The following is a 15083-nucleotide window of genomic DNA, read 5'->3' on the forward strand; positions in this document are numbered from 1 at the left end:
GCTCGGGGTTGATTATCGTGGAGTGAGTGGCAATTAATGTAACACTAATTAGAAAAGCTCTTTATGTGATGAGGACGAGGAAGGGGGCTGCCGGTTGATCTCCAGAAAAGCTGCAGGAGAGCAACCGCGAGGAGAACATAAAACGCAGCATGTGTGGCTTGACAAGACAGTAGCCATAACGCAGTTGACACAACATGTCAATTAGTGTCTCGCGCGGTGCAGCGGGGCTGTCTCGGAAAGGTAAATTAAAATTCCCTTTCTTGGGATGCTGATTTTGGGCAGAGACCCAGCGCATCAAACGAACAGCAAAACAGAAATGGGGGAACAAGATGTTAAGAAAGCCTGTTGTTTTTCTGTGGCATTGATGTTGATATGAAAAAATAACAGGGCTAAAAAAAAAAATAAAGAAAAAAAAAATCCCGAACAAGTATACAAGAAGATTACTAGCTTCAAATCATTCCGCCAAGATTGTTTCATCTCTCCCCACTGTGCCATCACATCCGAAACAAGGAGAAAGTGATAACTATGCTCCTCCAATCAGCCTCCTCTGCGATCTTCATATCCCAACTGTAATGTTCTGTTTATTGCAGTGCATCAAGTATAAAATAATTTATTTCTCAATAACAAGGAAACATTTACATCTTGGTTTCCAATCCTTTTTTTTTCCAGACAAGCCACAGACATTTGTTTTGTACAGTAGGAAGAAAAAGCAGCATTGAATACGCCAGTGTTTTTCTCTTTACATCTATTTCTAAAGGGGCTGTTGACATAAAATTTACACCAGATGCTAGTAGCAAAAATCCAAGCAGTAAGAAATCAAAACAAATTAGTCCATGAATTAGGTTTTGTGGCTTACGCCTGCATGGCAGAGGGAGTAAGAACTGAACGAAGGCTTGTCATGATTTTGCTGGACGATAAATTGTTCCAGAATATTATCGTGATAAATGATAGCATTGTCGTCATGAGAGCATTTTTAAGAAATATAATGGTGATGCAAAAGCAGTAATGCAAGAACACGCTCTTAAACATTAGAAAACTTTACATTCTTGTAAACATTTTAACACTGGAACTGGAAGACATTTTAAATATTGTATTCAAAAATAAATAAATAAAAAAACAAATAAAATTTATTGTGAAGTATTTGTAACAAAATTACCATTTAAAAAAGGGCCATTTGAAACCAAAGAACCAAACTGAAGACTTTTATCATCCAGCTTTTGGTAGAAAGAGAGAAAAAAAACAGATGAATTGTGCCAATGGAAATTATTGAGTTTGTTTTAATTTATCCTGGAATTAATTGATTTATTGATTACTGTGAAAAGGCCTAATTGAACATGTTACAAAAACAAATCTACAGAGTCAGAAAACCAGCTGAAACCTATCAGTATTCAGGAATCAACCCTCTTCAGTGCAACTTAGCACCTAATGGTTTAGTTCAAACTAATAGCCTATAAAAGGGTTTCTCATTAAAAATGCATTGTACACGAAGCATTCCAAGATGTGACAAGCAAAGAGCTCTCTTAAGGCATTTGCTGACATTATTGTTGAGAAACATATCGATGAGATTAGTTGCAAATACATTTCTAAAATTCTGCATGTTTCAATGAACCCAACTGAGGCCGTTATCTGGAAACAGGAAGAATAACATTTTACCGTAAACCAAGCACAAACAGGTTATTTTCAGAAGATTTCTGACAGAGGAGTTAAAAAGTTTTTGAGTTAAAAAATATTTAAAGTTGACAGGAAATTTGAAAATATCACTCGACAATTATCTGTATTTGGAAGATTGGAAAATTAATATCTGTACACCAACTGAAAAGTCTTGAAAAAATGCAAACATTAAAAAAAATAAAAATAAAATAAGCAATGCTAATCCTGATGGGGGCCAAAGTAAAGCCTGGTGGCCCGCCAGGCTTATTGTACACTGGGGGAAACCCTGCACAGGCAGTGGAACCCTTAACTGGGTATGTTTCAAAATTCAAACATGCCCACGTCAATCACCCAAGATGAACCAATTATTCGGTACAGAAATGTCACTTTACCAAATCAATGTTGGTAAAAATTGACAATACTTTTTGCCAATGCTACTTTATTTGATGTAAATTCTGGAATAATTTATGGTCGAACTGGGCGAACATTGATTGCTTGAGTTGTTTCCAGCATTGTTTTGGGTAAATCTAATGCAAACTGCCTCCTTTGAAATATACGTAAAGAGAAAATTAGCCACCATGTTCAATACTAATTTTCCTTGTTAAATGTTTGATGAAAAAAAATAAAAAAATAAAAAAACTCATCCCACTCAATTACTCGCCTCTCCTCTCAGTTTAACTTTTGTTTCCCCTCCCACCTCGTTCTCTCCCTCCTGCCCTCCACATCCCTTCCTCTCACCATCCTCCGCGGTGTAATCTTGGGGATTGTGTGGTCTCTCGGTGTGAGAGGTGATGGGTAGAGCGGGTTGAGCGTGATAATCTGCCACACTGGATTACAGCCTAATCTCTAATCTCTTTGGCCCTCCTCTGCCAGGGGACCACCTCCACCGTGCCAATTTTATTAATCTGGGCTCCCATGCATCAGCGGCTTAACTCTGCCCATTTTGATTTCCCTGGCTCTCGTCAAGCCTGTAAAGCAATGAGAGTTGAAACAATAGAGCGCTTGTGACGCAACACTTCCAAGTGGAAGTCTGTGACCCCGGCGCGGTCCATAGGAGGATTTAGGGACCAATGAGAGTGTTAATCCTTAAAAATGTGAGGATTCATCAGCAGCAGTTGCTTCAGGGACGTCCCAGGTAGCCTGAATTGCAGAGTGCTGCAGTTCGGCTCCCCGCACGTGGCTTCCGGCTGCCTCTGATGTAATATCCATCAGAGTTAGACCAAGCATGAAGGTTGCTATGCTCCATCTGACTTCGTGACCTGAAAAACTCACAATTAATGTCCCATATCATGGGGTTAAATTGGGGCTAAGAATTCCTCTGGATAGATGGCAGAAGGCAGAGTGGAGACGAGCGATTTCTAGCCCCGCGCTCGGTGAGACGGCCACTGATTAACCAATTACCTGCCTTTTTGGATATGGAATCAGTGCAGGGTTGATTTATTGCCTAATGTCTCCATGTTGAATGAGATCATTCAGTGTGCCGATTGCCTTTTCACAACAAAACAATGCCCTAATGATGCAGAAACATACAGAAATTTGTGCCAACTATTGGTTTTTAGCATTTTGGTTCTTTTAAATGGGCAGTGTTAAGAATTTTCCAGGGGCACAGAGCAATTTTGTAGCACAATCAAGTAACTATGTCACCTCTAGTTGTGAAAATGCTACAGATATCAAATATGAATTAGACAGAGTCTGACTTTATAATTTAACACCTTGAATTTGGGCATCTGTTTCTTTAAAAACTCCTGCTCTTTTTAACCCCCCGTCATGAGAATGCTCCTTGGTGACCTTTCAACAATGTTTTCACCAGCACTGCACTCAGGAGTAACTTGTATCATGAGGTCAGCTGATGTGCAGCTTCACCAGGTGTTTGCTAATTGCTGTGGGCTAGTCTGAAGGAGCGGAGTGGGGGAGCGGTGGCGGACGGCCTGCTCTGTAAGGCGGAAGCTCAGACACTGCAGCTCTGAGGAGGAGCTGCGGCTCGAAGGTGGCGCTCGGGTTTTGTACAGCTGAATGTTTGCATTGGAGATTAAAGGATTTCTCAAACATGCATGAACTAATCAAAGCGACACTCCAGGCGTTTTTTTGATGAGGCGATGACATTATAACTTTATGATGATGATGTGAAGCTAAATAAAAAGTTGATATTACATAATATCATCATGTTATAATGTTATTCCGTCATCAAAAACATACCTGGAGTGTTGCTTCGATTCTTTCACGCATGTTTGAGTAATCCTTTTGGCAGCCATTTTGTTTGCAAAAAACTGTTGGTCTCACCGGGAGCTGCCTTTTCCACCAAGCTCCTCCAGACTAGCAGCAGCAGTTAGCAAACACCTGTTGCAACTGCACATTAGCATATGAACTACTTTCAGTGAAACGCTGGTGCAAACGTTGGGTCACTGAAAGCGGAGCGCAGGAAAGAGCAGGAGCTTGTTAAAAAGACAAAGGGCGTTAAATTGTGAAGTTCTTAAGTCATTTTTGTTTATATATATATATATATATATGATCTAGAGTGACTGTCCAAAGAAGAACAGTGAAAGATTCTTTTCTCTGTAAGCTCCAGCCGAGATGTTCGCTAAAACAATAAGGGTTGTCCTGCTGGAAAACCATATTGACTCTGACTCTTTTGAGACATTCAGCCTCATATGGATTTATTTTATCTGATCATCCCATAACCTTTTCCACAATGCCCGAAACACATGCAGGCTCCCCCAACATCTTCCTTTTTTTGAGGGAAATGGGAGACTGTTTTGTTGGCATTCAGCTGCACGATAAATGACTGCAAAATTTATTAGCTCCGGCTCCAATCAGACTTGATTGCAACACAACACCAGGGTACACATGCTAATTTTCAATGAGCCTGCCTTGCCCGGGAGGCTACAAAACTGCGTGTGATTTTTTTTCCCCCCTCTTCTCCCCTTTTAATGGAACACAAACTAACTGACCTAACAACTCAGACGTCACTTTGAGCTCCAGCCCTCAAAGTGACAGCAACGACTCACAGAAAATAAACAGGACTGATTGATTTTCCCTTCTCTGTTAGACAGCTGGCAGCTCGTGCTCAGTCCCACTGCGTGAGGTGGAATACCACGGCCCAGTCAAGATTAATAAACCCATCAAATTATCGCAGAAAGTCCTGACGACCAGAAAAGGCGCCCCGACACGACCGTCGGGATGCTGTGTCACGCCATCCCTTCAAGTCGGCGTGTTCTACAAGCTTGTGTACTGGGAGGGCGTGGTACTGGTTGCTGGAGGTTTTCCAGTTCACGGCGTACCCCTGACGATACGCCGTGAAATTACTACTGGCGCTTGGAAAAGATTGCTCTTAGTTTTTAGCTGGCGCATCTGTGGATTTAAAAAAGCATTAGTGTTTATTAGGAAAGAAAAAAGAAATATGTTCATACGATGCAGCAATAAACTAATATCTAGTTTATTGCTGCGATTTTAAGAGACAGGCTAATACAAAGCAGAGTACAATTGTCAAGTGGAAAGAAAAGATTCACATTGAAATATTTGATAACGACTTTGTAGAATCCCCTTTTTTTGATGCATTTGCAACTGCAAGTATTTTTCGGCTAACTCTACCCGGTTTTGCTCAACTAGAGACGGGATTGTTTCCCCATCCTGACCAGACTCAACGTCCTGCAGGAGAGAAGCACCCACAGAGCATAACACTGCCACCGACGTGTTTCTCCCCAGGTCGCCTAAGGCTAAGTGTTAGCCTTGGGCAAAGGTTCAGTTTTGACCGGAGTCCCTTTTACTCCATGTTTGTCCTGCTCCCCACATTGTTTGATGGAGCGCACACAAAATAGTTATCCTATAAACAGATTTGCCCAGGTGGAGTTTAACAGGTTAACATTATCTAAATAATGTTAACCTGTTGATAGGTTAACATTATCAACAGGTTAACAGAGAAATGAAATCTGGCACAGTATGCAAATCAAAGTAATATTTCATTGAATAGAAACAAACCTCCCATCAAGGAAAATTTATTTTTGTAGACTTTTGTTAGTAATCGGTTTTGTTTTAGCATTAGATGCTGTGAAGTTGAAGAGATTTTTTTCTCCTACTTTTTTAATTTTACTTCCAGACAACAATATGGTTGTTCTGTACAAGCGGATCCAGCAGCTCAAATAACACCTGGACTGTGACCCCCAGTCCCAGAGGACTCGATGGATTCAGAGCTGAAGAAGGAAGTTCAAACTGTCTCCTCCATCAATCATAATGGGGCAAGGATCACTTTCCTGACTCCAGTGTCTTTCTGCACAGCATTCTAACCACACAACCCAGACAGAGGCTTCAGGAGGACAGCAAAAACAAATGACAATGTCATCTAGGATACTTGAAATGCTGCTTCGCAAATGTTAAGCTGTTAGCATAATGTTCACGTTTGGCAGTCTTGAAAATATCATACAGCAAATGTGTCTTCAGTCAGATGCCTCTTTATGTTTGTTGCAAGACTGACTGCTGCTGGAGATCCTTCCTGCCTACTGCAAGAACATCCACAAAGACTTTACAAAGGTACCTGGATGATATGAGCCACGACAGCAACTCACTAATTCCCCTTTGGCGTAAAAAGGTGTTGAACTGAACTGAATGATGATTTGTCATTTAAGCTTGTGGTTGGAATGACTGTTTATATCAGCGCTTGGTGTTACTACGTGTGTGGAGTAAATTACGTTTAAAAATATATCAATTTCCTTTATAAAACATCAACAAAAGGAAAAAAAAATTAATTATCAAAAAGAAAAAAAAAAGAAATTAACAGCTGGAATTGAACCTACAACCACCTTCTGATTGCAAGACGGATTCTCAACCCACTCAATGCTTTCTGCCGCCATACAGCCGTAGATTAATAATAATAGATTAGTCAATAAGAGAATGGAACAATAATGACTTATTTAGCCTGTAAACTTGAGCTGCTGTGCAATATAATATGACCTGACACTTTATTAGAGAAATATACAAGTGTCATGTTTAAAGAAAAACTCTGAATTAAGCTGACTTGCTCCAGTTGTCATAAGACCAGGAATGCCCCGTTTGGCCCGCAATGAACCCTGGGAAGGACACGCCGTCCCCATTTTTGGAATGCAAGGGAAAGACGGGCGCATTTGGAGCAGCCTTTGTTGCATCACACAAATGTAATCTGTGCTCCTCAATTTGGACACACTTAGTGTCACCGAATGACCTTAATAAGTGAGACTGTCTTGCTAATTCACACCCAATGAGTGTGCGGGTCTGAGTAGGTGTGTGTGTGTGTGTGTCTGTGTGCGTGTTGGAGAGAGAGACCGTACCTCTGTCACCCGTGTATGTGTTTTCAGGGTTGAGTGTGTCCAGCAGGTGGACGGAGCTCGTGGGTCGGAGTTTGCCGTGGTCCTCCTGTTGATGGTCGGCTGAACTCAGACCGTTTTCATACAGCTGGTTCTCACCGTGCCGCAGATGCCAGGTCAGGCCTAACAGGTGTACCGCTGCATACACACACACACACACCCACACAGAGCAAAAAGAAAAAAAGAAAAAGTGTGTCAGCCACAGGGGGAAAAGAAAAGCAGAGATAAAGGATCATTATTCAAGGCATGCAGAGGGGTGTGTCTGCATCTCGTTTAATGCTCATCTTAGAGCACTCAGTCTCTTTACGCGCTTATTAGTGCCAGCGAGCGATGGACAATTAGCAAATACACACAAACACCGACTGTGTCGCACACGGATTCAACTTGTGCGCCGATGCGAGCGCACGTGACCACGGCATGCAACAGAGGTGGGCAATTAAGGCAGATCTTCAGAGCCGGAGCCCAGGGCCGGTATTAAAGCGTTCACACAGTCTTTTATGCATGACTAATGATGCTTTGAAAGCTGCTGCCGATTCACAATCCATATGGGGCTTTTAAACAACAAAGGGTGAGGAGGATACCGGATTCCCCCTCCCACTTGTAAAAGTGTTTACTAGGACAACAATCCTACATGCTGTCAAAATAAGAAAAACCGAAGTCGCGCCCATTAAAAGAAATTAATTAGCGTCCTGCAAGGCTATGAGTAAAAGATGTCCGACCAATCTTGGGCTTCTTCGCGCCAGTGATTGTGCCTGAAAATTGCTTTAGTTTAGCACTTTGAAAGAATCTGTAAAGGTTATGCGCCTTTGCTGGTGGTGGGAAGAACAAAGCGAATGAAATACATCATTGCAGGTTTTTCTTTTTATTGCTCTCTCTCTCTCTCTCTCTCTCTTTCTGTCTCTCTCTCTTTCTGTCTCTCTCTCTCTCTCTCCTGACACATTTGCAACATCAAATAAAAGCAAAGACTCAAATCACAAAGTTGTGATGTGCTGGTGGCAGTCAGAGGATGGCTGCTTCATGCAGATCAAGGTGCATAAACTTCTAAAGACTTCAAACGTCTACCGCCGCCTGCCTGCTGATTCGCCGACGCCCAGGAAAAGGCGCCAGACGCCAGCTCGCCTCAAAATGGCTGTTCACAAGAAACAAATCCCGAATTATTTACAGTAAAACCAACACAATCGCGTCGTCCCGTTCCTGCATCGCTCTTTGAAAGCCTGCAAGCCTGGACACGCATGCACAGACACACACACACACACACACACCTCACCCACACTCAATCCCCTGCTGATGAGGAATGCCTAATTAAACCTCCAGATAGTTCAAAGCCATTTGCAGTTACTTTCCACTGAAGCAGAGGAGGGAAAGCAAAGAAGAAAGAAAAAAAGACGTACTATTTTTTTTTTCCTACAAAATACAGCAAATGAACGATGAGCTCCGAGAGCAGAGCGTCACCAAAGCGTGGTCGTCCCTCGATGCAACCCAACCTCCCCCCCAGTCATCTGTTGGGATCGGCAGATCCTGCGTTTCGATGCCGCGAGTTCCAAGTGGCTCACACCACTTTGGGTTCAGCTGTCTACTCGTGCACAATACGAGCTCCTCAAAGCACCAACACTGACGATTACCAAGCGCCACGAGAGGGAGACGCCACGCATCGTTTGGTTCAGACTAATTGAACTGTCAGCCGTGACGAGGCCAGACGCGTACGCGTTGCGCCCGCTCCTCAACGCCCTGGCTTTCAAAAGCATCTCTCACTTTCCGGCGCAGTTTCTCCGTCTTGTGTTTAAAGATGTGGAGTCGAGGATTTTGTCATTAACACGGTGCTGCGAAATGACTTGTGATGAGTCATTTCACTGATAGAAGAAGAAAAAACTGCTAAATAAAATGATATGTCAAAACAACAACACCAAATGATTTGCCTCATACATTCAATTTCATGGATCTGGTTCTCAGCACAATCGATTCGAACCCCCTGGACGACGTTGTGGGCAGGCAGGTGGAGGACAGGAAGCAGGGCTGAAGAGAAACTCGACAGGAAAACATGCCGGTGCCGCTGAGAGTCACACTTTTACTTAAGGACGACGGAAGGAGAGCGAATCCAGCGGAGACTTCCTTCAAGCAATAGCCCATTATCAGCTCCTTTCATTAGGATTAAACACAGAATATACTATTGCGGCCTCAAATGTGGGTGTGCATTCATCATCGCTGTTGAACCGCATTATATTCCGCACTGGAGTGGAACAGCCTATCATGGTTTCATAAATTAGTTTGTGAGAGTGCTTTGTGAGGTATGACAAGTTATTCCCAAACTAACGTAGTTAGCGTTTCCGCCGTTCGGCTCCTCCGTGCTCCACATTCTTCTCACTTCCTCTCCTCTGGATTGCCTTTATTGGTCCTCTTGTTTTTCCGGCTAACCCACCACCACCTCCCCTCGCCAACACCAGCACTACCGTCTCTTTCAGCCGAGCATAAGCCACTCCAGTCAGGACTCTGAAGCAACAGTGCTTAGCAGCTCTCTTGCGTTCTCCTCCTCACCACTCCACACCTTCTTAAAAGCCCTTCAGATCCTGCTCTTGCTCATCATTCTCTTGTTTCATGGCTGTTAACCTTTCGCAAGAACACTTGGCGTCTGCAGGCGCCAAGCATGTGCGCACACACCCAAAGAAACACTGGAGCAACGAGGGAACAAGGAGGATACAATATATCCTCTGTTAAGACCAGTGAGGTCATTGTTTTCCACCTGGTCAGGCAGGTTTTGGGCATTAAACCTGCCGCAGCTGGTAGCTGTATGCTTCGGTAAGGGATTGGACCCTGAGGGGCTCCTGGGTTTCGGCCTGCGTCCCGTCCTGAGGGCCGCCTGTACGTTGGGTCGGCATCTGCTTCTCTCGACTGCAACTGTTTGTGTCTGCGTCCGAGATGCTGGCGGGAGGGGGGATGCTCCCGGGCCTGGTGGGGGGCTAATTTGTTTAATTAGTTTCTTTATAATTGTCCTGGCTGGTCCAATTTGCTGCCATAACCTGGTAGGGCCCGTTGCGCGATTAATTACTGTGCGACAGGAGAAATATCTCATTTTCCCCCTATTGACGAGCTGCCACTGACATCACAAAGAACCGACCGGAGCCGATGTGCCGTCTGCCTCTCTGGTCAGAGAAACTGTGTAAAACTGCTGGTCAGATCTAACAGGAATTTTGCATTACCACGTTTTGTCTTACAATTTTATTGTGTTTTGTTGTCACGTTGTATTTACTACAACTTTTACCATCCAGACACTGTAAAAAATAGTAGTTTTACCTAATATCCAGAGTAACGTTGAGTATGGATCAACAGCTGCTGGCAATAGAAATATATTCAGGGTTATAAGCCCGACTGAAAATTCTGATTATTTACTTGATGGCTGGGTCGAGTTGGGCCCGGGATTCTATGGAGCATTTAATAAGCCTGCAATATACAGATCTGTTAATCTGCTTGTTACAGTGTAATATAGTGGCTTTAAATCGAAACAAATAGGCATCCATAACAATCTTAAACAAATATGGCAGGTTCACTCTGGGGTCTGGCCTATAATTAAAGTCAGTATGCAGTTGGATCGGGATCGGGTTGAAATGTTTTTTTAGGTCAGATCTAAACTCTCTTGTCACTTTGTGGACTTTTTTCTTTGCGCCAACATTTGCCACATTGCTTGACCACCGATGTTGTGTGAACAGTTGGCTCAGATGAGTTGACAGGGTTTGTCTTTGTGAACCATAACATTGTCCACGTTTATGTCTTGGGTTTGCTATTGTCAAAGGAGCAACTGCAGGTGTTGGATTAAAGGATGAACCCGACGATCTCCAAAGGCCCGATGTTAGTGAATCAAAACTCCCACACAGGGCTGAACTGATCCACAGCTGAGCATTGATGCCAGCTCTTATATTACTCTAACTCTGTACTGCTGGGCAAATTGACAAATAAAGCTGCTATTGCAGTAAATAGCCACAAGAGACAACTTGGAAGTTAGCACGACATTTGGGAACAGTGGACAGATTTACGGTCTATATTATAAACCTGGAGCTAAGCGCAAAGGGATTTTTAGAACTAAATTACTTGCTTTTCCGTAAAAACAATTAAGATTCAGTCGAAGCAACATTTGAGACGAATTTCAACTTCACTTCTTTATTCCCCTTCTCCTTCGCATGGACACCTAAAACAGACAGTCACCCAGAAACACCCCGGGACGCAGCGTGCGGCCATTTCTGTGAGAAGCATATGCTCTGCGTGTTCCTGTCTCATCACCACCGTGCCTGTCTGTCCATCCGTTTCTCTGCGTCCATCTCTGACTCTCTCGTGCTTTTGCAAGAAATAGAAAAAAAAAAGAAAGAAAGAGAGACAACCCCGTCACACGACAGAGGCAGAGTGAGTCCAGTCATTATAAAACGGGGAAGGGGAAGAAAAGCAGGCACAGTGGCGGCAATAAGCAGCAGTGCAGAGAGCTAACAGGCCGGGGCCTTCTCGCACATGAATCATTGATCAGTGTGACAGCGAGATGAGTGCCACTGGTAATAGGACGGCGGTGCTTGAAGGAGGGCGGAGGGAGGTTCTTGCCGTACCCTCAGCTTCCCCACCGAGAGACGAGTGCTGAGGGTGAGGGCAGGAACACGGGATCGGCAGAGACCGAGGCAGTTCAGCGTTCAAAGACAAACAGAGCCGCCTGATGTGGCTTTACAGGCACACTTAAAGAAGAGAAGGATCCAGGAGTTGGACTTGTGAACAAGATAGCAAGAGAAAAGCACAGCGCAGTTCCTCTTTTCTTTTTGTTTGTTTGTTTCATCACATTCAAAATCTACAAACTTGAGTGAATTAGATTTTGTTTTGTTTTCAGATGGACCAGAGGTCTGCAACCTTTACAAGCCGAAAATACGTTTTAGTCCCTCAGCAAAATAAAACAGACTTAGAGCCTTTTGTAAAAGACATCTTGCCATTTTTTAAATGCATAACTACTGCAGAAAACCCAGTAATTTTATTCATATTCTTTAAGTTTCTGAAAACAAGATGTTCTTTTAAAGATTGATGGCTACAGCTTCTTAAACGGGATGCTGTATTTCCACATAGTTTCTAGTCTCATGTCAAGAAAAATAAGTTTAAAAAAGTTTTTAAAAAAATGATTAGCACTTTTAGTGCCATTCTGTTGTTTTAATTAATGCAATCATTTCATAAAAAACTGAAAAAGTTAAGACACACATTGTTATTATATCTATCTTTAAGAGTTCACGTGTTTCTTTATTGTTTCAGTCGAAGCGAGAGCCACTGTCGATCCAGAGCGGCTGATCTACATTCAGCTTCTATGCACCACAAATCTGGAATAATCGCCCAGAAAACTGCAGAAGAGCCAAAACGCTGACTTAATTCAAAGCCCACCAAGAGTCACCACTGATTAGTAGTCAGTGAAATACTGATCAGCATATTTCATGTGTTTGCTTGATGATTTTGATGATGACATTTGACAAAATGCAATGTTGATTTCCTGTTTCATAATTGACTATTGCTGAAATGTACAATGCAAAAAACATTGACCTAATTAAGTCAATAGATTCAGTTTATGTTTAAAAACAGCTGATCTGTGAAGACCAAAGGTTAAATGGCAAAGTTGTGGGGAAATTTAAAGCAGGGTTGGTTTATGAAGTATATTCTGAAACTGGTGTGTTTGCGTGGAAAAACTGCAAACGCACCATGGCGCAACCTGAACTCAAAGGAATGCTCACACCCTTAACTTGCCTACTCTTAACTTAGTTTTTTAAAATTTAATTTCTGCTTTAAATCAAAGCTTGTTTTTAAGTGTGTCACCTTAATGGTTGTTATTCAAATTCAAATGCATTTGTCCCCAATTTACAGACATGTGGTTAACTTTATGGACATTAACATTATCCTGAGGCACTGTGAGTTGCCTTTGGCCAAAAGTTGCCCTTCTTTGCTTTAACTGGCAAGTGATTATTCAGAAAAGCATCCGAAAAGGCACTGGCGACTCTGGAGGAGCTGCAGACACCCACAGCTCAGGTGGGAAAATGCATCCACAGGATGTGCCCGTTACAGAAGAGCCAGAAGAAATCCTGTTTGCAGTTTATTCAGATGAGACTATGCTGACACACGCCAGTGGCAGCTTCATGATGTGCCGATCGCTTAACATTTCAACAAAACGCTGAGGGCTGCAAAACATCAAAAAGCAAAAAAATAAAAAACAGAAAAAAAGTCAGAAGATAGGAGCCATCGCATGGCACTGTACATTAAAAACCGAGCGCCGAAGACACATTAATTGAATGTGTTTAATGGCGCCGTTTTAAACAACAGCTTGCAAGGAGATGAGCTTTCCAGACAGTCTGCTCGGTTCGAGTTGTTGGAGGCAGCAGTAATCTTGAGCTGCAGCCATCGCTGCAGTTGTTGCTGTTGTTGTCGGGCTTGCGTGTGCCTCGAGATGAGATAGAAAGGATTGTGGGCTCAAGTGATGATTAAATTTCACACTTGTATTGAGAGAAAGAGTAGGAGATAAGGAAAAATTTGCGCGGCTGTGTTTGTGTGTGTGCGTGCGCTCGTGCAAACCAATTTAATGCCTTTTACACAAAGAGCAAGTCCTGGACTTCGCTGCAGGGCAACAATGGCTGAGATTGACTGTGCATATACTATCCCATCAATATGCATTTCAACCAAGGTAGCGCTGCAGTCAGTTAAAAATGATTTATCAATACTCTCGCGGGAGCCGGAGCGCGCACCATCGCCGCGTTCACGTCTAGATAACCGCAGACCAGATTCCATCTGACAACCAGAGACTACAGCTCGCTTTGCCTGGCAGCAAACGCTTTCAAGAGCATCTGTCATTAGAGTCGGCGCGTGGCTCAGCATACGTACAGTAAAGGCAGCTGCTCATCAGAATTTGCGTGTGGCTGTGTCAGCCTCCAGCTAAGCCTAAACTTCTGAGAGACGGGAAGAGAAAGAGGCAACAAGAGAAAGCAGAACAGAGAGAGATGAAAGACACAGACACAGAGAGCGAGAGAGAGAGACAAATGAGGAAAATAACTGTGGAAGAGAAGGGACTTCAGAGCCAATAAAATAAATCTGAGTCCAACTTAACATCAGAGTACTGGGGGGAGAGGAAAGGGCTGCCGTCCAACCTCTACGCCTCATTCTGAAAAGGAGCAGATTCTGAAGTGGCTCCTCACTCTACCTCCTTCCCCTCCTCTCCATCAACTCCTTGAAAGCAACTAATTCCACTGTCATGACTGTTTAAGTGTGTCTGCTTGCATGCATAAGCGCGGAGTCCTCTGACATTTTAATTCGGGAGCTCAATCTGCAGCTGAAGACACGGCGACTCGTACGCTTTGACCTTGCCCCCTCTTGAACGCGAGGCCGTATTTGGATAAGGGGATAAAGCGGCAGAACGGGGGTGGATGAAGAACCCGGCACTCGTCTCGATTGGAGAGATCTGCTGCGCATCGTCGTGTTTGTTTACCAAGCCGAACCCGGTCGTTTCCATTATCTGGTTAGTCACAGCTAGAGAGCTGCATCCTCCGTGCATCGTTTCCTCGTTCTCTCTCTTTGCAGATCCAATCACGCCTCCTCTCTCTCTCTCTCTCTTTTTTCCTGTCACATGCCTCTCTCGCCCCCCTACCCCTCCGCCTCCTCCTCACCTTCCTCTCTCCTCCCGTCTCCCACTCGCCCATCTCACTGACTCGGACCCCCCTTTCCGAAAGCTGAGTCACGTAGAAGAGCAGAACGTGTGCGGCTCGTTTGGACGGGCAGGACATCTGTGCCGTGTAACGCCGGCCTTCCAACAGACACCGCCCACCACCACTGTTGCTAACATACTGTACGGTTCAATCCAAATATGCCTGTGCGTAGGTTTGTCACTGTTTCAGTGGGAGAACATATCAGAAGGCACGAGAGAGGGAGAAATTGGATCCGGATGCGAGTTGCCGTGCGCGCTTTTCCATGCCCAAGCGCGGTGAACTATCGGAGATATCTGGGTTATTTTCCGAGCAGCCTCTCTGACCTTCTGGAGACATTTTACCAAAGGGCTCCCTCACCATTCAGAGCCTCCCGGACGCCGTCTGTCTGGCCATTTAAAGCAATTTTACC

At 43.8% G+C, this 15083-nt stretch overlaps 1 protein-coding gene across 1 annotated transcript in view; it reads right to left on the bottom strand.

The window, feature by feature from the left end:
* tenm1 (teneurin transmembrane protein 1) overlaps nt 1–15083 on the bottom strand; it is a 250841-nt gene that overhangs the window by 123327 nt on the left and 112431 nt on the right. Inside the window, exon 6 of the mRNA XM_055034529.1 lies at nt 6948–7121. Coding sequence (XP_054890504.1) covers nt 6948–7121 — 174 coding nt within the window. The remainder of the gene's footprint in view (nt 1–6947; nt 7122–15083) is intronic.

The sequence above is a fragment of the Poeciliopsis prolifica genome, unplaced genomic scaffold (assembly GCF_027474105.1).
Source record: "Poeciliopsis prolifica strain line A6 unplaced genomic scaffold, Auburn_PproV2 SCAFFOLD009, whole genome shotgun sequence".
Lineage (NCBI taxonomy): Eukaryota > Metazoa > Chordata > Actinopteri > Cyprinodontiformes > Poeciliidae > Poeciliopsis > Poeciliopsis prolifica.